The following is a 22580-nucleotide window of genomic DNA, read 5'->3' on the forward strand; positions in this document are numbered from 1 at the left end:
TTACGCTTGTTAAACATAACGGAAAAATACTGGTTTGTAGAGTATACATTTGGTGTGTTTTCAATAAATCATGCCTGGAAAGAATTGTTGCATGGCTCTGTGTCTTGTTATATATTTTGTTTTTATGTAATGATAGTCATGACAGCATTCCCTGTAGGCTGCAATGCTCATTACAACCATCACAGAAATGTATCGGGTCAGTTCATCCTAATAACTAAAATGGAGTCTAATTTGTGATGCTCACAGTGAACAATTTACACCGGAACTACTTTTTTTTTTCTTTTTACCAAGGAAATAGTCCTGATGAAAAGTGTTGACTGGATTTTCCAAAGTAATGGGGTGGACACTGTTTCTGGAAAAAATAAATACATTTTCCAATGAGATGACCACCACAAATTTAATTAGATTTAATCTCCTTTGGATTGGGGTGACAGCAGAAACCTGTACAAAGTAAACCAAAGCCATCTGCATTTACCACTGGGGGTAATTGAAAAAACAATTGAGCTCCAGTCGGTTCCACTACTACTCAAGTACAATTTTGAGGTACTTGTACTGTACTGTACTTAAACTTCTACTCCACTAAATCTCAGAGGCAAATATTACACATTTTACATCCACTACATTTATTTGATAACTTATCGGATTCAAATTAATAATATTTAATTATAAAATAAACATATAAATGATGATATTATCATATCAATAATAATTTAATTATTGGTAGAGGGGAAACTCACAAGCTACTCAGCAGTATACTGTATGAATTGTACAAAATATAACATTAAAATGAGCCCCACATTTATATATTATATTCAAGCTATGTACACATTCATGCAGAAATAATTAGAATATAATAATATAACATATATTATTTCGAAACTGACCATTCTGCATTATGCGTAGATTTTGGTACTTCCCATAAATGTTGATGCTTTTATTTTTGTCCTTTTACGTATAAGTACATTTTTTTTAATGCAGGACGTTTACTTGTAACTACAGTATTTCTGCACTGTGGTATTGCTTCTTATACTAAAGTAAAAGATCTGAGTACTTGTTCCACCCCTGTATTTAGAGTTGTCTAGTAGCAGAAGACACACTACGTGTTCCTGTAACAGACAGCATCAGTTGTCAGGCATCTAGAAGCCAATGTTATTGCTGTCATTGCATGAACTTTGGTTATCTACAGGAAATACTGACACATTTTTGCCAGAAGGCTACATATGTGAGGTGGCAGTGACAAACCAATTATCTTATAAAATTATTTTCAACAATATTTCCTTTATACACATAAACTGTAAGTTCTACACTAAGAATATGTAAGAATTATTCCACCACATTTATTGAGATTCAAACTTTTAATTTAGTATCAACAAATGTTATTTATTTACTCATATTTCTATTGAATAACAATAAAAAAGTTTAATTTCGAGTAAACCGTAGGACCCATTTCTTATCAGGCAATAGTCTAGCCAGCACATACCCGGCCTGGGTCCTTTCATAACAACAACATGGCTGCCCTCTGCAGGGGCAGACACCGGTGGAAAAGGACTAATTCTTTGCATGTTTTGACAAGAAACCTGACAGGTAACACTATTTTGTTCAAATGTGTATTTTGTGTGGATATGGAGAACGGAACGGGCGCGTGTTAATAGTTGGACTTGTCTCTGTCAGCGAACAACTAAGTTACAAACCAGCAGCTCTGATGTAACTCTGGTGTAGTTTAACTAACTGGCGGATCTGCTGCTTATTGTTATCCTGTTAATTAGTGTAAATTCCACATTCACCTGGTGTCCTCGGCCTCCCAGGACATCTTTACTCAAATAAGAAGACTACATTTGAAAACGCGTTTCGTCCGGTGGACCATGGCCACCTTTTTCACTTCCCTAGAGGTCTGCCAGAGGAGATAGGTTTAAATGGCACTATACTGTATGCACATATCTGTACATACACATACTAATAGGTTCATAACTATACTATTTATATCAGTTTTGACTGTCTACTATTCATCATCCAACGTGCTCGTACAGGGAACTACGACTATGACCTGGTTGTTATTGGTGGTGGTTCAGGAGGCCTTGCTTGTTCCAAAGAAGGTGAGATTATCTTTTAAAGTTCCTGCATCTATGCTTCTGCACATTGATGTCTTTCTAATCACACACTGACAATATATCTCTATTTACAGCAGCACAGTTGGGACAGAAAGTTGCTGTCCTAGATTATGTGGAGCCATCTGTTCAAGGTAAAATACATTGTGCCAGATAGTTACAACAATGACAGTTTGTTGTTTGATTTTAAGACACCATTGCGTATATATTTTCTAAATGTTTTTCAAACAGGTACCAAGTGGGGTCTTGGTGGCACGTGTGTTAATGTTGGCTGCATTCCTAAGAAGCTCATGCACCAGGCTGCTCTACTCGGCACCGCAGTCAAAGATGCTAAGAAGTATGGCTGGCAGATCTCAGGGCCCATCTGTCATGACTGGTAGGTCAATCAGATGTTTGTTGAAGGGAAACATGACCCTGATCAATCTAACAGATTCGATATGTATGAGCAGCTAAACAGCACCATCTAGTGGTGTAGGACAAAAATGCTACTTGTGGTTGTAAAAGGAATTATTTGATGGCAATGGGTTTTGATGCTATTGCTTTGTCTTTAAAGGTGCAAAGATACAATTTACTACGTGTTAACTTTTACCTACTTACTTAATTACTACTATTGAATACTCTTACTAACTGCATGTATGTATTGAATGATGTATTCAAAGCTAAAAACACAATTCATAAGGGAGTCTGCTCATAAGGGAGTCTGCTCACGGGCCAGACCAAAGATGTCAGTTACGTAAAAAGTGCTTTGACGGTGCTCTGATGGGCCAAATGATTTGAATGTATATGGTGTTAAAAACAACATTATTTCCATGTTGATTTCAGTTAACTATGCCTGTTTTTTTTCAGGGCCACCATGGCAGAGGCTATTCAAAACCACGTCAGGTCTCTGAACTGGGGTCACAGAGTTCAGCTCCAGGACAAGTAAGTGACACCAGCTCTGCTCGCTCACTCGTTTTCCATGATACACTCTCATAAACACGCAATTTCCATAAAACAATAGATTATTTATATGTTCTTTTACATTTTAGCTCATTTGTATGACGTGAGCTATTGCTGAAGGCGGTACGTTTCTGAAGGATTGGTCGTCAGCGGCCACATGTTGATTGAGTGGCTGGCTGGAGGGCAAACAGGTGTTAACCTCTGTGTGAATGTGGCCAAGCTCAACCTAAAATGTTTTCATTCCAGTCTGATAATTAGCTTGATCTCCACATATTAGTAATCCTCCTAATATGATTTTTTTTCTTCTTTTAATCAACAATTAGCCTTGAGAGAACAGCAGAGAGGCATTGTTAACCACAGTGCAAAGCAGTAATTCCAAGTGTATTTCTTACAAATGTAACAATAAATGAGCACATATGTTAAACAAATTTCACATGTTTAATTGTTAGCAGGAAATAATTGAGAGAAATGGTGATGGGGTATCAGTTACTGTAGTTGATCTGCACTTCCAGAAGCAACCAGCTGTTCATTCTGTGTCTTGCAGGAAGGTGAAGTATCTGAACATCAAAGGAAGTCTGGTGGATGAACACACTGTCAAAGGACTAACTAAAGCAGGGAAGGAGGTGGGTGGCTCGTCTATTTATTCATTTATTCATTTATTCAATCAGTCCCAAACTGATGATTGGATTTGAATTAGTAAGACCACAATCAAAAATGTATGAGGTACTTTATAAATCATGTTTATTATACTTGTTTTTCATGTGCATCATTAGATATTTACAGAAGCCCTGAGAGAGAAGTAAGAAAATAAATCTGGCGATTCATTTCTTAAGTTATTGTTCATGTGTTTATGACTTAAGAACAGGTAAAAAAAAAAAAAAATGGTTTTGCCAGAATCATTTTAGTAAGTGTTTGTTGTAATACTTATTTCGTCCACAAGAGGCTGCAGTCATGTTTTAAATAAGAGTAACGGCTAAAAGAAAGACATGACATGTAATGTAACACATCTTGCTATCTTGTGTTCAGAGTGCATGGAGAAGTTAACCTCACCTGGAAGAAAACATGAAAGCCTTTTAGTCGTATTTAGAACATGAGGTAGTGGTGCACTGCAGCCTCTCGTTATCCAAATAAGTATTACAACAACAAACACACCTGGCATAACTTTTATTTATGCAATATATAAATTCAACACATTCCATACCTACCGAGTGTTACGTTTTTCCGTTATAACCGGAATGCAGAGTACTGTGGAGACCACTTGCTTTCATTGGACATTTCCTTGTTTTTTTTGAAGGATATGAACAAAAGCTATTACTTCACGTTTCCCTCCTCTCTCATACAGATGACCCTGACTGCCAAGAACATTGTGATCGCCACAGGTGGACGGCCCAATTACCCCACAAATGTACGTAACATTGCCCCCTCCCCACATTTTCCTCTGCCAGCATGTGTTGATTGATTGATTGGTTGGTTACCACGTACACCAAACAAATGAGAAAGAGCAGCCAAAACCTCTGAAGTGATGTAAAATGTGGTTTGTAAGCGTCGCACTATGGCACACATACTGTACAAGCCTTAACACACGAAAGATTGCAGGTTTTAGAGAGCGAACTGTTTGTTTTGTTCATAGTTGGTTGATAGGTTGATAGTTCTGCTCACAGCTTTAACTCTTGTTACAGATCCCAGGAGCAATGGAGCACGGCATCACCAGCGACGACATCTTCTGGCTGAAAAAGTCGCCCGGTAAAACGTGAGGACACCCTCCACCTACCGACAGACATCTTATATTAAATCATATTATTAATAAGATATTACCCAGTCAGTGTCCTCTACATCTGATCATATGCTGTGCTCATGGTCTGCATGCAGTGTCGGCTACGCCACAATGCTGGAAGTAAAAAATCCTGGTCATTTTGGGGATTTTACATCAATGCAAATATTTAGCTGTTTATATATTGATATCACCCGTAAATGCATGCAACTTAGTGTGTGTAGGATTGTTGGCATCGTTCTTATACAATGAGCAACAAGGGAAACGGAACCTCTAACCTCTGCAGTATTAATGCCTTGCTTTAACTCGCCGCGCTGACACGACACGTCCCCCTGTCACGCACTGTAATCATTCATCAGTGACACGGAGTTTGTTTTTCTCCCTTCCTGTCAGCCTGTCTTCGCCTCATGATTCCGATTAGCGGCGTGCATCCTGACCTTTACAGAACAAGCCCTTTAATCCAGCCATTTAGCCGCTGTCATCACCTGGTTAATTGGGCTTTCCCCGATGTTTCCTCTTGGCACAACGTGCAGACGGTGACTAGTGGTTGTGGGATACCTGGGTTGCGGTTGTTGTTTGCTTCTCGGTGACAGATGAGCGGAAATAATTCTTCCGAGACGTAAGCTTCATATGTATCTATGCTGCCTGCACCCGGGGGACGTTTTTGATTACAGTATATCATTTTTTTAAATGCAGATTTATTGCTTTTGGCTTATGATCCATGCTTATGTTTTTGGGAATGAGCAGAAAGCACTGTATTACATGTTTTCATTTTTATTTTTAAGAACATCAGTTCCTTCTAATGTTTTAATGCTAAAATGTGCGGTATTCCTATGTAGCATATGTTTAGTAATATATATGCTATTCAACTTTCTGACCACTTGGTGGCAATGCAAAATCATTTATAGACAACAAATTAACAGTGCGCACTGAAGCCATCAGAATTATCCACTTGAGCCCAGGAAGTCCTTTGATGTAAGCGTGTGACGGTTAGTGGAGTCCTCTACCTCCCTGCAGGCTGAACGAGGTTAGCGTTAGCTTTAGCTTCCTCTGTGAGGGTAAAGCACACACTCTGGCCAGAGCTGGAGATGTTGTTGTGCTGCCGAGCTTTCAGCTGTGCAGGTGAGGTCCAAGAGGCGGTTTCTGTCGGCAGTGCCGGTTGCTGGAGGGGGTCTAGGCGAGTGATGGGTGTCTAATGGGTCTTGGAACACAAACACACCCGGGTGACAGATTTGGCCCCGGGACCCGAAGCCCAGAGCTGGCTGCCATTATCATCATCAGGAGAAAGCAGTGAGCGCGTGCCAGCAGGGCTGTGATACTGGTCTAGGGATAGGCCAGTACACGAATGAGTTGGAGCAGAATGAGGGCTTGTGTTGTGGTGGACCAGGGCCGCACTTCCCGGGAATATCTTTGCAAAGCACCACACATGGCTGCAGCATAACTTCCCAGCTGCTGTAGAGAAGCAAAACATTCACAGGGTCATAGATGCACTCGTGTGCCGGTGTTATATCATGAACGGCGTAGCAAAATGTCCCACGCCAGCCAACATGCTCTCAACAGTTACACTCTACCGTTGCAAGCTACACAGCAGCCCTGGCTGCCACACCTGCACCGCTCTCCTAACTGGCAGATTACATTTGCATGACGATTATTTACAGTAACTTATTATCGTGTCAAAAAGAGCGAGGAACTTGTCTTCTTTCCAAGGGTGTAGTCCATAATGAGAAGTCAAAGTAAAGATTCTGCAACACATGAAGTTTGTAAAACACAGAACATTTTACTTGACAGAGAAGTGTAAGAACTCTACATGAAAACATTTGTACTTTCAAAAAGATATATTCAGGACGCCGAGGAAAAGTAGAAAATATAAGACCAGAAGTGTTAAAATATAAGTTTCCTCTAAATCCATTGGATTTTACAGGGATTTATAATGCCCTGTTCATTATTTAGTGCAATAGATTGATCGAATAAATGTCTTTTATGAAACTCTTATATCAGTCAGTTAATTGTCTTTCATACTCCCACTCACACAGAGAAATACACTGAATTCCACAGTGACAAGCAAATCATTTTGAATAATCTTTTGTTTGTTTGTGTGTTCTTTTTCAAATTATATGGACAAAATAAAGGTATTGGTTGTTTAAGATTTAATGGATAAAAGGCTGGTTCAAGGCATCCTCATTGTTTCATTGTCATGCAGTCCTTGTAGTTTTGGCCAGACTACAACAAGCAACATCAGACAGAAGTATCTAAGTTGGACTGACATCAAGCCTTTGCAACAAAACCCCCACATGCTCGACAGATACACAGGAGGAATATCCAAATGTAGTGTTTATCGGTGACGGGGCTCCTGAAGAACTACCCAAGGTTAACACGCTGCCACCAGTCAATAGACGGTCCTGTTCAGGACTCCCCCCCCCCCCCCCCCCCCATTCGCTCCCTTTATTAGACACACGGATAGCTTTCATGCTTGTGATACTTCCTTTGATCTAGCATGGCAGTTTGTATGAAACATAGACAAAACATGTAAGTGGGGAACAGGAAATTGATTGATGTTGCTACATTGTGCAGCTTATAATATGAAAATTGTTAAAGCAACAGTGTATGCCTAATAATATAGTTATGTGTGGTGCATAACCTGGATATAATTGTCCCCATTCCTCTTTAGATATCTGGCCTGTGAACAAAGTTACTGAATGTTTCAAAAATTATACACATGCTGTATTTGAATATATATATATTTTTACATTATTCAACAATAAATATGGACACAAAACCGGAAAATAGAACAAATGTTTAGATGCACAAAGAAACATTAAGGAAACGACGACAAACGATCACCATGTAAATGGATCATAAGTTCATCGTTCCGTCATGAATAAGCTCCATTTATTCATCAGAAGCTACAGAGTTTGTTCTGTAATTTGATTTCCAAAAAGTGCAGAAAGCGTCCCCATATTTTTTAGAATATCTGTAAATGGCCTTTTTGTAGTTTACGTCCATTTTTCCACGACCAAGCCAGCTTGAGCCCTTCTTGCCCCCTAAATGTCACCGTTGTCGAGTGGGGTCAAAAGAGCTATAACATCATCTTTTAGATGACAAATGTAGCAGCTGTACAGACTCAGACCAAAGTACAATGAGTAGGAAGGCGGCGAGGGGAAAATGGGACAGTTTCTCAGTGATGAAAGTGTAGAATCAAGCTAAAGCTCTTTGCCTAATCTTCTTTAAGCCACTTCACAATGTGCGCTAAGTGCAGCTGTGCATTACACAGACGCAGAGAACGAGGGCACCGGGGCTTTTAGTGGTTTGTGTTGGCATGGACAAGGGCAGGATGTGCCTCAGGCAGCCCGAGCTGTCAGGTGGAGCAGACCTAAGGGGAGGAGGTCTAGGTCGGAGAGGTAAAAACCAAGAATGAGAAGGGCCTCATCCGTGTGGCTGACGGGCATCACTCAGCCGGCTGATGTGTGGACTTGAGCCCTGAACATGGCACACTCCATCTGCAGGGATTAGCCTTAACGCTGGCAATTAGCCCTCCTCAACGCTACAGATCTCAGGGCTGGATTAGAAGTGTGATTCACCTGGACCACACACACACGTACACACACTCACTGCAAGTGCACACACCTTTTACTGTCCCCTGTTTTTTTTTACATTTTCTTCACACGTCTTCACCTCCCTCTGAGGTTGTGAAGTTTTGTAATTCATCGCCTCTCTAATTCTAGGATTTTAAAGTAAACATTTTCAATTTAGGACTCGCTTTATTTTATTTGGCTAAAACCTCTTCTGCACAAATGATGTAATTTATTTTTGTTGTATTATTAGTTTGGCTAACAGCTTTGCTTAATTTGTGTTTTGCAGGCTTGTGGTTGGAGCCAGCTGTATCCTTTGTTTGCCAGAGAGCTTGTAAATGGAGCCCCTGTATAATTTCCGCTGGTTATCACGAGAGATATAGTACAATTATTAACTTAATAAAAGCATTGGCATCAGACCAGTTTCAAATAGTTTTTATGAATGACTCTTAGCACTTGTCTGATACTCAGGGGGCCATATCTGCAGCACTACACTGAGATCTTCAGAGGTTTTCAGTCTGAGATACATCATGTACCGGCCGTTTGGTAAACCATGATAAGACACGTTTTCTTGTTTACATGCTGCTGCATGACTGTGATTTCTCCTTTTTAAACTACTTTCTTGTTGTTGTTGTGTTATGGCCACACATCAAGTGCTACTGTACATGCAAATCAAGAAAAGTAGTGTAATCCTCAACCTGGTGCTGCTCAGACGTGGCTCTGGAGTGTGCAGGCTTCCTCACCGGCATTGGCTTGGACACCACAGTGATGGTCCGCAGCATCGCCCTCCGGGGGTTTGATCAGGTATTGCTTCCTGAACAACAGTCTGCATATTCTGCATAATCATGATTTTTATTTTATTTTTTTGTCGTGTCTGAAAGTGTATACTCTCTTTCGGGTTTATGCAGCAAATGGCAGGTCTAGTCACAGACTACATGGACGCATATGGGACCAAGTTTGCATGGAAGTGTGTCCCAAAGAGTGTGGAGAAGCTTTCCTCAGGAGCCCTGCAGGTGACCTGGACCGACACCCACACGGGCGACGAACACAAGGACACCTACGACTCTGTGTTATGGGCAGTTGGTGAGTCCGTGCATGTCGCTGTGTGTGGCTCAGTTCACTTAAATCTGAAACAAGCCTGAATACATGTGATAATGTAGAGTAGAACATTTAAGTAATATGCTTCAGAAATCCTTCTCCCTCCACCTGGAGGCCACAGGGTCAAGTTTAAATAGAGAGCAACATGTTGAAGTGGTCGAGGCTCATTGTGTTGCTTCTGGACACTTGAGTAGAGGACGTGCCAAAGCTTTAGACTTGAGACTTGGACAGAAGTCCGACTTAAGTCACAAAAGTGAGGGCTCAATACTTGACCTGTACTATGCATGATAATATCCAAGAGCAGTACAAATAAATAAGAGTGTGTGTCAGGCATTTCTGACATGAACTCACACCTCGAATATGACACTTGTTACATAGCTTTGAATGTCTTTGACTTGAGACTTGAATTGGACTTACCTCAAAAGACCAAAAAAACAACAGACTGATGCTCAAGCATTTAACCGGTACAGTCCTTAAAATTATTATACAACTTTGCCAGTCTTTTATAATCCAGATACTAAAATACCTGAATTATGACAAACTCAATTTTGCAAGTTGATGGAGAATCAATCCAGTTCAAAGTACAGCAATTAACCCATCATCCCCTATTGTTAAAACCTCTCTAGGTATTACATGTCAATACACCGGTCGTATTGTTCCCCATGTATTTGTCTGAATGAAAACAGCGGTATGACTATTCTCCCTGCTGCCATCAATTTAATTGTCATCCTCAATAGCGAGCAGTGTCAGCAGATAGCAGAGGAATCAAGGCTGAAAACAAAGTAATAAAGCCTGAGTGATGGGAATGGCCAAGGGAAGTGTTAATCACCCACCGCTGGCTCTCTGGTTGGAGAGAGGCAGGACTGGGCAGGATGCACCCAGGCACAGGGTCACCACGTTCCCCTCTTTGTTCTCCCACTCTGGGCCTTCCTGCCCATGCCAGCCCTGCGGAAACCAACCCCGCATCTGTCACTGCCATCCCTGCCCGAGGCCCTCTGCCTGCCATTACCCGCCAGCGTGCTCATCTGTCCATTCTCCATTCTATCTTTTCACGTCTCCCGTTCCACCAGCAGCACGAGTAACAATGGAGGGAACTTCTCTCAGGGCCACTGCCGTCGGCCTGTTTGTGTTTCCAAGACGGCACAAATGCTTCTGCTTTGGCTACCAGGCTTCTCCAGTGCACAGACTGTCGCTTTGAGTGTTGTGAGGAGGGTGAGAGGGTCCCCTCATGCCCTATGCGTGCGACACCGACAAGGATGTGCGTGACCCTGCAGTTGAGATGACGTGCGTTCTTTCCTCCCGCGGCTGAATTCCCACATCGTCTCAGCGTTAGACTGCTGGTGAGAATGATATTTGCATTGACTGCATGTATCAGTAGGTATTCTGACTTGCGTGAGAGACTCAACAAAGCACAGGACATTTTGGGACCTGGCTAATTATTTTCAATTCCCCTCCACAGTGCACCAATCTATGAAGTATTGTAACCTGTTTTTATCAGCTTTTACATTACATTTTACACTTAATGCAGCACATTGTTAGTTTGTGTAGTTATTTCCCCACGGCATCATCAGCTTCTTTAGTTCCTTGGCCTTATATCACATATGAAGTCATAACATCAGCAGTAATATCGTTGTTGGTGCTACTAGCTAAAAGCTTGCGTGCACCCAGCTATATCTATGACAGCTTTTGTTCCCATACAGTTCAGTGAGAACCAGCACCAGCGTGGCCTCTGCTCTTTGATGTGTGCATGCAGGAGTTATGAGTACAAGGCCACTTCCCTTTTACTGTGACCTTACACTAGGGGCCAGGCAGGGTCGCAGGCCTCTGTGGAGTTATTAAAGGCCAGAGGGGACCGGGGGACAGTATCACCACTGTGTGCCACATCCTTCTCCACGGCGCTGCCTCCCTCCACCTTTCCCCCGCTCCTTCCTGGCCTCATGGCCGCTCCCCTGTCCAGGTGTGCCAGCAGAAACACACCAGGAAACAGAACATTTCCACGCTTCCTGTCTACATGGGCACATTACTCTTCGTCCTCTCTGAGCTCTACAGTACTGAAGGATGTCGTTTGAAAACATTTCCTAGTTCTTTTTTAAAAGACTTTTGACCGTCTCAGTTTCATAAGTTACTGAATGTTGCTCTCCCTGTCTGTATTACCCCGTGGGTTTGCAAACACTACATTGCAATGCAATTTGGAAACATATTTGAAGTGAAAATAGACTTTTATATTATTCCTATTATCGAGATTCTTTTGGCAGGAACATGGTTTCTGCAAGTCAATGAGTATCATCACATATACGGTAACAGTATAAGCATTCACAACCAAACACTGGCTGAACAGTACGTACAACTGAACATCCAGAAATAGATATCACGCACATTTTTGTTATCACGGCATAGCGTAGGTGATTGTGCATTATGAATCAAATAAGTGTGTTACATGCAAGTTTAAAGGGAGTTTTTCTATTTTGAATGCATTGCTCCCTTTTGCTTATGAGCCGACATCAATGACCAGTCAAACACTCTGACACTGTATGAGTCTGAAAATGTGGATTTTAGTATTTTTCTACAACATTTAATATTAATCACCAAACAAGCAACAATCATTTAGGTTTTGGAAAAGACACCTTTCGCTGTTTTTTATATTAATTTATTTAATAAGAGTTTAAGTCAAAAGCTCATTTGATGGACAGTGTTGACAACACAAACTAAAAGTTCGTGATTACATTTTGACTCGCATGTAGCTAAATTCTGATTGGTGCACAGAGATAAATTATATAATCTTTTTCCGACTGAGGCCCGCCCACTTTAAACCAGTGTGAAAAACATATGCACAGAAACATCTTCTATGAAATAACCAAGCTGCTCTAACTTTGGCCAGAAATACCGTGTTCTTGCAGGATCACATCGCTCAGAGTGAAAAGCTGCTTGAGAAAGTAGGTTCTTAGTTTTAAACTGAGTGGAATGACATACAGTACTGATGTTGTGGTGATCTGAAAGCAGAACGTAGAAGTGATGATGGTGACTGTAAGTTAAGGTTTTGGTTTCACACATCGCATTTGTAGAAAGTAAGGAACAATGGTGATACTAAACCACACCACACTGTCTATAGAATAAATACAATGCTTTCCCCATTGCTTTGACATTTACACATGTGTTTCTATAGCTAGCGAGCTCTTTATCGATGTTCATCTTAAAATATTTTTTGGCCTGAAATAGAACACAATCAATATTTGGCATCCTCTACGATGTATTCCCAGAAAAAAAAAAACAGTCCCCCCCCCCCCCCCCCCTTCCACATTGCTCTCCCTTTTGTCTTTGTTCATTTGATTGATCAGATAAGCGTTCAGCTCTCATTTCAACTTGTGGCGGGTTGTTGTGGCTAATTAGCCTAGCAGTCTAGAGGCTTCCTCTTAATGTCACAACAGGCTTTGTTCAGAATCAGATTGGCCTATCTGTAGTACCACAGTGTGTGTGTGTGTGTGTGTGTGTGTGTCTGCTTCAACCATGTCCCTTATCAGCCACTGTTGTGTCCTCGCCGTACAATGGAGCTGTGGTCATTGCTACAGTACAGCAGTGTCTGGAGCTACAGACAGGAAGGCCAGATACGTAAAGAGAAAGTCTATACTTACCAGTCAGATTGTACCGAAATGTTTTTTTTTAGGCCAATACTGATATTTTGGAAAATTGATGCTGAAATTAATATCATGTATTTAATGCTCAGCTGCAAAAAAGAATTCTTATCAGAGTGATAAAGCCTTAAACCATCCTTCCCAGGCTGGTTTAAAGCTTTATAAATGTGTTCATTCTTGACACTGGAAATACTGGTTTGACCAAAAAAGGTTTCTCCTGGAGCTTTCACCCACACATCATGTCCTGGCATTTATTATAAATATGTAATTCATTGTTAATATTTTCTATATATTGTGAAGGAAATCTTTAGGCCTTGGAGGTCTATGACCCACCGTCCTTATTTAATCTCGGGATATTCTAGATATATTCCTGCATTTTTTCTTTTTTTAAATGCAGAATTGAAAAAAACAGAAGTACAGATAAGAAAATTAAATAAAAAAATGGAAATAGCTAAATTCCACTATAGTTTACTAGAAATTAGGCCAATGAGAGACGGAGGTCTTACTTTTGGGAATTGGTTATGACTAACTTCCCCTCTCTCCTCCTCCTCTGTGCTCCCCATCGCCTTTAACCACCCATGCTGTGGAGCACTAGACAGGTCCCTGTACCCCCCCCCCCCCCCCCCAGTCTGAGAAGAGGGGGAGGACGTTGTTCTTCGGCTCCAGCCAGGAAAAAGGGTCTCGGGGGTTTGTTATTTTTGCTGTCCGATAGCATCTACATGGGTAGCTCAGGGCCGGGTGTTTATTATGCTACCCAGGCAGGTTGTGTGGAGCTATGGAGAGGAGGGGGAGAGAGTGGTCCATGCCCCATCACCATAGAGACTCTGTGTCGACAGCATTAGTCAGCCGTCCCCCAGGAAGTGTCAGAAATCACACCTTTGAGTGTCCCGGGGGGTCCATGGGATCCCGATTCCCAGCTGCTCATCAGTTTGTCCTCCTCTCTCTCAGCTGGCCAGATGTTGCTGTTGTTTTCTAATTCAATAATTCAGATTTAGGGTTTGACCTTCGTTTGTATTTTAAGGCCAACACTGGTATTGGGGTTTTCAAGATGAGAAGATATAACCAGAGAAAAGCAGCAAATCCTCACACTTGAGAGGCTGGTGTCAGCGAATGTTAACCACCAGCTACAAAGCTTTAGAAATGGCACTTTGGTTCAGACTGAAATGTCTCAAAAACTATTGGTTGGATTTTCTACAGACATTCATGGTCCCCAGAAGATGGACACTAATGACTTTGGTGTTCGACTGACTCTCCTTCAAATTGTTTTAAGTCCTCACTCCTAGTACTCCAGCTGCATGCTACTGTATAACCAACACTGTACAGATAACCCCCTTTAGCAGTATCTAGGCTTTTGGAAATTCCCGGACAAGGTTTTCTGTCGGCATTGGTGGTGCATGCCTTAAAAACTCTCTCTCTCTCCTGAGCTGTGACTTAATATTCTCCTTGTGTTGTTTCCTTCCATCGACTTTAGGCAGAGCCCCTGAAACCAAAGCCCTCGGTCTGGACAAGCTTGGCGTGGAACTCAAAAAGGAGACGGGGAAAATAATTTTGGGCTCTGACGAATCCACCTCGGTGCCAAATATCTATGCTTTTGGTGACATCGGCGAGGTAGGCGTTGTCAACAGACACCACACGGACAGCAGAAACTCATAAGTCATACAAACCACTCATAGTATGTAGTTATTATAAGTTTTGACTGTAACATAGAATACTGTGACGGGCTGTATGTCTCAACCTTCACAGTCACCGTAAATGCTTTTCAAAGTTTTGAGCTGATGAGGGTCACAAAATATATAAACGGCCGTAGTTATTACACCAACAAAAATAACCATTATCTTGAAAGTTGGACATTTATTTGTGCACACTTAAGACATTTTACCCACCAGCAAGTACTGCAGAAGACTCGGTGTAAAGTGAAGCCTTCATGTAATCACTGGCATTGCCGCTGTGTGTTCCAGGCTGAACCAGCCATGTTAATACTAGTTCTACCTGCTGCATGTAATGTCAGTGTTGTTTTTTTCACCACGACCAGCTGTGTGCTTCCTTCCTGCCTCCCAGGCCTCATGACACCCACACTTACTCTCTTTGATTGACAGTTTGCTTTGATGAGTTGTGCTTCACCCCAATGTCTGTCAGCTTTCCACAGCAACAGGGAGGCTTTTTTAATTCTTTCTTTTTTTTTTTTTTTTTAAACGCAGGAGGATTGATATCTCAATTTGTCCGGTGCTTTGTTGTTGGTTTTTTTTCCTCTCAGAGAAGAGTGCCAAGAAATGCATTATGTATGACGCTTGTCAGTTACTGGAACACCAGAGCACACATCTCATACATGCAGAGCTGCAGGAATTGTTTTGGACAACAGGATATGCAGTGGTAATTTAACAAGTTTAAGTCATGCCTTTAGAATTGCCCCGCAGCCCTACTGTTTCCTGCACCATTCAGTTTGTGTTTGTGTTTGTGTGTGTGTGTGTGTGTGTGTGTGTGTGTGTGTGTGTGTGTGTGTGTGTGTGTGTGTGTGTGTGTGTGTGTGTGTGTGTGTGTGTGTGTGTGTGTGTGTGTGTGTGTGTGTGTGTGTGTGTGTGTGTGTGTGTGTGTGTGTGTGTGTGTGTGTGTGTGTGTGTGCGCGCGCTTCTCTATTTTGGCAGACATCCGGAACAATAAAGACAAAACAGACGCAGAGATTTTTGAAAGTGTGCTAGGCTGTTTGAAATAAAAACCGATGACTACATGGTTTAAACTTCAGACTTTTGTTGCTTATAACAAAGTAAACAGATTTTTAAGAAGCAGTCCTATAGCGCGTATATGTCTTTGAAGTCAACACGTATAGAAGTAAATTCAATTGTGTCTTGTTTTAGGGTCGTCCTGAATTGACCCCAACGGCCATTAAAGCGGGAAAGCTTCTCGCCCGCAGATTGACTGGTCACAGCACTGAACTCATGAACTATGACAACGTAAGACACACACACACACACACACACTCAGTGTTCCTCTGGCTTTTTGAGGCTGTTGGTTTGTGCTTCATTTGAGCCAAATTCTAAAGTTTTGTGCTTTGAGTCTCTGATGTACCCACACTTCTTCCTCCAGCCTCTCTTAATGATAAGTCGTGAAATAAACATACCAGAATTTCCCCAAAATGTCATCATTCTTCATTGTGCTATGTTTACTTATATTTAACTCTTCTGCAAGTTTTAATGTATTATCATGTTATTATTATAGAGTATCTTTATATTCACATGGGTTCAGGGGGGATTTCTTAGTATGATGCACTAATGTATGTATTTCTATAATACATTCAAAGCCCCCTGCACAGTATTACAACACAAATAAAAAGTAATCAGTACTCTATAATGCATGCTAGAAAAGTGACTGAAACAAATATTTAATTATCATACTACAGAATTCTCTTTCAAACAACTAACTGATTGATTCTCTAAATGTTTCAGCTGAAGCTTGAAGTGCTGTGTGTGTGTTTGTTTGTGTGTGTGTCAGGTGCCCACCACTGTGTTCACCCCCCTTGAGTACGCCTGTGTGGGTCTGTCTGAGGAGGAGGCTGAGAAGAGGCATGGGAAAGACGGCATAGAGGTATGATAGATGTGTCACTGTAGTACTTCAGAATAGATATGTAGCATTTTGAATCAAAGCCGTCCATTTCAACTTACAATGCAATGAAAAACATCTGGAATAACCTTACATTCTATTTTTTGTCTAAAAGGTACTTCGTAGGTGGTCTGTAAAAGTCCTTGACTTACTGCGAGGTTAATTAAACAGCTTATCTCAGTATATATAGAGTGAATTATGTATATTATCAGAAATGGCACACTCTTTAAAATATAACAGTACACAACTGGTGAAGTCTTCAGTTGTGATTGTAACTTTGTTGTATTATGTGTTTAGTTTATTTACCCAGAAATGACATGCCACACGTGCACAAAGATAGTCACAAAGGCAGGGTTAGTGGCTCGTTACTGCCGTCAAACTGCATCAAAAACACAATGTCCCATAACCGCTGAACAAACATTGACACGCACATACAATGCGAACAGCAAGCAGCTCTGTATTTCTACATGCTTGCGTACGTGAGCGGTGTGCCAGATGCTAGCGAACACCTGCACGAGGTCGTCGATAAACGGTTTAGGCGGCGAGGTGGGGCTCCTGGCTGTGACTGACAGGCGAGCAGGAGGTCTGATTGAGGTGTGTATGAGGTGATGACAGGCACGCTTAGATCTGAGGAGGAACTGTAGCTCCAGCCCCCGACAGCTGCGTGGCCCTCGCAACTTGTGTCGGCATGTTGGCCCGTAGAATACAACACGATACACACACTTTCTGTGAGGAGTTGGAAATCAATCCCTGTCATGAGCATGCATCCACGTTTTTATTCAGATTTCATATAGTGTGTTTGAGTTAGTGCTCATAAGGCATTGCAGCTTGGTAGTGAGAGATAGTCATACGAAATGTGTCGGCCATGACCGGATACTAGCTTGAATACATTTTTCTTAGGCTATTGTAAAAGGACAATTCATCTCTAAAATGAAAAGGCTTCTAATTTGCTTGTAAAACAAAATCTTATCTTAAAATGTTTTGATTTCCGTCCTGATGTTCTTTCAGTTACTATTCTCAGCAAAAGTGAATATGTCACTTTAAAGAATAGCAGAGGGATCATCATCACTGCTGGAGATTTGTTTTTGCACATTTTCATAATTTCTCCAGTGAACGTGTCTATGTTCTCTCTCTCTCTCTGTGTGTGTGTGTGTGTGTGTGTGTGTGTGTGTGTGTGTGTGTGTGTGTGTGTGTGTGTGTGTGTGTGTGTGTGTGTGTAGGTCTACCATGCTTTCTACAAGCCTCTGGAATTCATTGTCGCAGAGCGCGATGCCAGCCAGTGTTACTTAAAGGTAGGTTTAAACTGCAGACTAAACTGTGCAGTGACTTTTTATGAGGGGTTTTTTTTAGCTGATTTTGTTGGCATTTTATACACCATATCATTGAGTTCATACTATATATATATTTGTGTGAGATGCATATTCACCTTATGCTGCCACGCCTATTTTTTTCACGTGCTGTTCAAACGCAATTGTACTACTTCTTCCAATTTGGCTCCATCTAGCTATTACCAAATCGGTGGTTCTTGATTTCATTTCCTATTATTATTATTATTTGTGAACACCCCGTGGTTAAACATGCAGTGCAGACCTGTGTCCACCCCTTCTGGCAGTGAGTAATTACAGAAACACAGCCAGCAGCTCCTCACAGCTCCAGAAAGTTCCAGATAGCTGTCTTTTGGATAAACTGATCACATTTTGGGAATCTGAATGGTTACTTTCTTGCATGAAAAACTATTACAACTTAATAATAGCACTTTTTTGAAATCTTAAAAACTAATTGTTTATGGCAATAAAAAGATGATAAAGCAGATGATACTGAGCAAAGTAAGTACACTTCCACTAAATGGAAGTAATATTTCAAAATGACGCAATGCAGAAGTTAGTTCAGGCAATGAATACGGTAAATTGTTGAAGGACAGGAGTCGTGCCTCCTGCAGCAGGTTAGTGGGGTTCAGATTGGTGCCTGAAGGATGTTTGGAGACTCAATAAATTTATAGACTTAAAGGTTTAACCATAATCCTGCCAACCGTTGATTTGTCCATCTGTTGCCTAGGAAGTCAGCTTTGGAATCCGCTTGTCCTGCTCTGTGGTTATTTTGACAGCCAAAAGCAGATGAGGCCTCTGCTCCTTGGCTTGAATTCAGTGTTCTACCTCCTTAGGTGGTTTGTGAGCGGGGTGGGGAGCAGAAGATCCTGGGTTTGCACTTCACCGGTCCAAACGCGGGAGAAGTCACACAGGGCTTTGCTTTGGGCTTCCAGTAAGTTTAATAAATCCTAGATTTTACTTTAAATATATTTGGTGTTTTTACTGCATGCATGCCTTATGGAACAACCATCCAAACAATTATGGTGTTGAGTTGAAGTGTTTTAACTCTTTGTGCAGAATGGAATATTTCTGTACCCTGATAACTTCTTCTCACTCATGCATGCATTTAGTGAGCGATACATTCCAGTTTATATCTTACAGCAAACAACAATTAGAAATGCATTCATTTTAGTTTAGTTTTAAACTGATAGCTTTTACTTCCTTTGCCGTATGATGGGATGCCTGGTTGGAGGACCACAAGGCAGAGTTAACTTCATCACTGAGAGAGTTGTTTAAATTGTTGAATTTGTTGAAACAATTTTTCTCACCCATAATATAAAGTACTAATGATAACAAAGCCTTGTAATACGTAGTCTCTGATCTCAAATTCACCAATATTGTATCACTTCCAGAAGCCCATACAAAGGGCCCATGAGTCCTGGTCTTGATGTCCAGTTCTGGCCCACACACCATTGTTGGGCATTTTAAGTTGTTAATTCCAAGCATATTACTTGACTTTCTCTTTACATAGCAAATAGTTGTTTGACGCTATATTAATGCTCTGAATATCATACAGAGAAGCTTAAATGCAACTATTCAACACATCATAGATCCAGTTTTAAGTTAGGTCCTTTCTCACGTCCTCAGCAGACACAAGCTTTTGTTTCAAAGAACAAACTGATAGCGAACAATAAGAAAAAAATGTCTTAATGGATAGAAGATAATGTGTACAGCTGTCAGTCATGAGAGACTGTGAGTTAAAGCAATGTCAATGACCTCCCTGTGTGTATGTGTCTCAGGTGTGGAGCAACATATTCCCACCTGTTGCAGACGGTGGGCATCCACCCAACCTGTGCCGAGGAGGTGATCAAGATCAACATCACGAAGCGGTCCGGCTTGGACGCCACGGTAACCGGCTGCTGAGGTTAAGCACCTCAGTCTCTGAACACTAGTGAGCACACAGGGTCCCTCTGTAGCAGTAGAAAGAAGTTAGCCTGGGTTTCTCCTGCTCTCTCTCTCTCCCTTTATATGGCTCCCTAATGGTCCTCAGTTTCACACTGCTCTCTGTGGGAACAGGGTCTCTGCCCAGGTTAGTGTCACTTACACGTCATGTTATAACCAAAGACTGTGATTACACCATATACGTGCATGTTGTGAGTTTATCCTCTAAAAGCACAAAGTTGTGGATCAGGTAAGTGAGAGTCGTGGCCGCAGCGCAAGCGTCTTTTAAATAAACAGACTCATCAATCAGGATTAAGGCCTGTGCTCAGGAATCGTACGAGAACCGTGGAGCAAACCCTTACGTTTTTCTGAATATATATATATATATATATATATATATATTCTGCAAATATTGTTGTTTCTCTGGCTGTACTTCCTGTCCATTAGTCTTGGAGGTGACACATACCATACACCCCCACAAACCCCCTCCCCCAATGACACTGATGGATGGCCCCAGGGCCGTCGCTGCAACACCGCCCCATTTCCCATGGACACACACAAACAGTCGGTGGGCCGCTTGTCAGTCAGGCAGCTCAGACCTGGCCAGGGAGCCCCGGCTTGTTTAGGCCCCAGCAGACCACAGACCCCTTCCTTTTCCTCCATGCTCTTCTCCGTCCAAACGCATGAAAAAAAAACAGAGGGGGACTACAAATATTTGCAGTCACAAGCTGTGTGGATGCCACGGGGAAACTCTACCTGTTGATAACAGTGCTTTGAGAGCTCTACTATAACTGTATTACTCATCGTCACCCAAAGGTGGCACTGTTGCCCTCCGATTCATCCGTTTCTTCTGAGCCAAGAATGGAAGACGGGATAAAGTAGTCATTGGATGGAAAAATAAGCCTAAATTACGTTCAGGTTGCACATTTAATCCCTTTAATCCCTATAAAAGATATGTGCTCTTGGATGACGTTTGAAAGCAGACTGGCTTTATTGGTGCCAAACTGATAAGGGTTATCTGTTGTGTATTTTCATTGATGGCAGGTTAGGCCTAAAGAGCCATCACACTTGAAGATAAGGCAAGTTGTTTATATCAATAAAGCAGTAATAGCCTAGCCCCCTGCAGTTTGCCAAAGTGCTCAAGTGTTCAACCTGCTGACTGAACTGGACATCTTGGGTTTATTATGTAGACGATGAGGAGGAGGACGAGGAGGGCTGTCGATAAAGTGGGTTGCTACAGAAATCAGGGGACCTAAGAGGAGGCTCTGCTGGGTGTAGTTTATTTTTATTTGAAGTCTAATCTGCCCAGTCTGATTAATTATTTCGATGAGGGGAGTGACAGTGTGCCAGGAGATGGAGAGAGGAAAAAGAGAGAGGGAGAGAGAGAGAGAGAGAGGTACCAGGTTTATTTGGACCTGGGCCAGAGGAGAGAGAGCTGAGTTTCAGCCCCGGTTAGGGAGGGAAGGGGGATTCCTGTGTGCTCTGTTCAGGGCTGAGGTGCTGACTGAAGGACCCTGACCTCCGCTCAGCAGGAACAGCTTGACTCTATCACTCGGAGCACAGAGGGCTCACATGCTGCGGCGCTGCACGGCAGGGGCCTGGGGGGCTCAGGGTGAGGAGGGCCGGGGGGCTGGTAGGATGGCAAGGAGACGGACAGACCCAACCAACCAACACAACACCGAGCGGTAGCGCTGTGTTTGCCCAGGGTAATTGAGTCGATGTTCCTGTGCTTAACGAGCCACTTCGGAGACCTCAGGGTGGGCCCAAGGCAACATGAGGGAAGTTATTGAGGCCATCAGTGTAACTGTAATGTCTGTTTGCTTTTTACCCTCCACTTCCCTTCTGCGTTTTCTCATCTGCGCTATATCGTGTTCACAGTGTGGCTGCTCACACAAACAATATCAATTTAATGACGTATCCGTCTAATTTGACTATCTGTTCATTTTTGTGGAGCAGTCACTCCAGGCCCAAGCTTTGACCAGTTAGCCTCAGCTGTGCCCCATGGGGGGGGTCAGGGTTCAACTTTCAGGTCGACCAGTTAATGATGGCCTGCACTAAAACCCAAAACTGGGGAGTGCAGGCCGGATGTCACCTGGCCGCCAACTTAAGCTGTTGTAAATAGAGAAGTTTAATTTTCCATTAAAGCTTTGTTATACATGATTTATATGTAAAGTAATAACACTTTGGAATGCAAAATTAAAGTAACGATGCCCACTGACTGAGTTTTCTGTGTTTGTATGGTCGCTAGCATCTGTATTGTGTATTCATGTGTATGAATTTATAAATATGCTTATTTTATTTTCATGCCAAGAATTAGAAGAGAAGATCAATTACTACTTTCTCATCTATACACTTAATGTTAAAGTAGAGCCAGTGGCAGGTTAGCTAAGATTAGCATAAAGACAAACGGGGAACTGACTTCTGCTGCTAGACTGATATTAGCCATACAGACACAAGAGTGGTTTCAACATCTAACTGTCAGCAGGATAACAAATATCTATTTCTCAAAATGTTGAACTATTCCTTTCATAAAAACAATTTGTTACAAATGATTGAGGGGGGAAATTCCTTCTTCACAGCATTATAAGAGCATCCAAAAAACAAATCCAGAGAACCACTGACAGCGT

At 41.9% G+C, this 22580-nt stretch overlaps 1 protein-coding gene across 2 annotated transcripts; it reads left to right on the forward strand.

The window, feature by feature from the left end:
- The first annotated feature begins 1493 nt into the window (after window positions 1-1493).
- Window positions 1494-22171, forward strand: txnrd2.2 (thioredoxin reductase 2, tandem duplicate 2). 2 transcript variants are annotated; one of them, XM_076104520.1, is made up of 17 exons: window positions 1494-1584; window positions 2028-2093; window positions 2183-2239; window positions 2337-2481; window positions 2952-3026; window positions 3589-3667; window positions 4387-4449; window positions 4724-4794; window positions 8674-8693; window positions 9097-9188; window positions 9293-9467; window positions 14583-14719; window positions 15964-16059; window positions 16598-16690; window positions 17926-17997; window positions 18867-18964; window positions 19812-22171. In XM_076104520.1, the coding sequence occupies exons 1-17, from the start codon at window positions 1509-1511 to the stop codon at window positions 19933-19935; spliced, it is 1539 nt and encodes a 512-aa protein (XP_075960635.1). In that variant the 5' UTR covers window positions 1494-1508; the 3' UTR covers window positions 19936-22171. The 2 variants fall into 2 exon arrangements, with proteins under 2 accessions (XP_075960635.1, XP_075960636.1); XM_076104521.1 differs by lacking the exon at window positions 16598-16690.
- Window positions 22172-22580: the final 409 nt, after the last annotated feature.

The sequence above is a fragment of the Anarhichas minor genome, unplaced genomic scaffold (genome assembly GCF_050575085.1).
Source record: "Anarhichas minor isolate MPS153535 unplaced genomic scaffold, ASM5057508v1 ptg000030l, whole genome shotgun sequence".
NCBI lineage: Eukaryota > Metazoa > Chordata > Actinopteri > Perciformes > Anarhichadidae > Anarhichas > Anarhichas minor.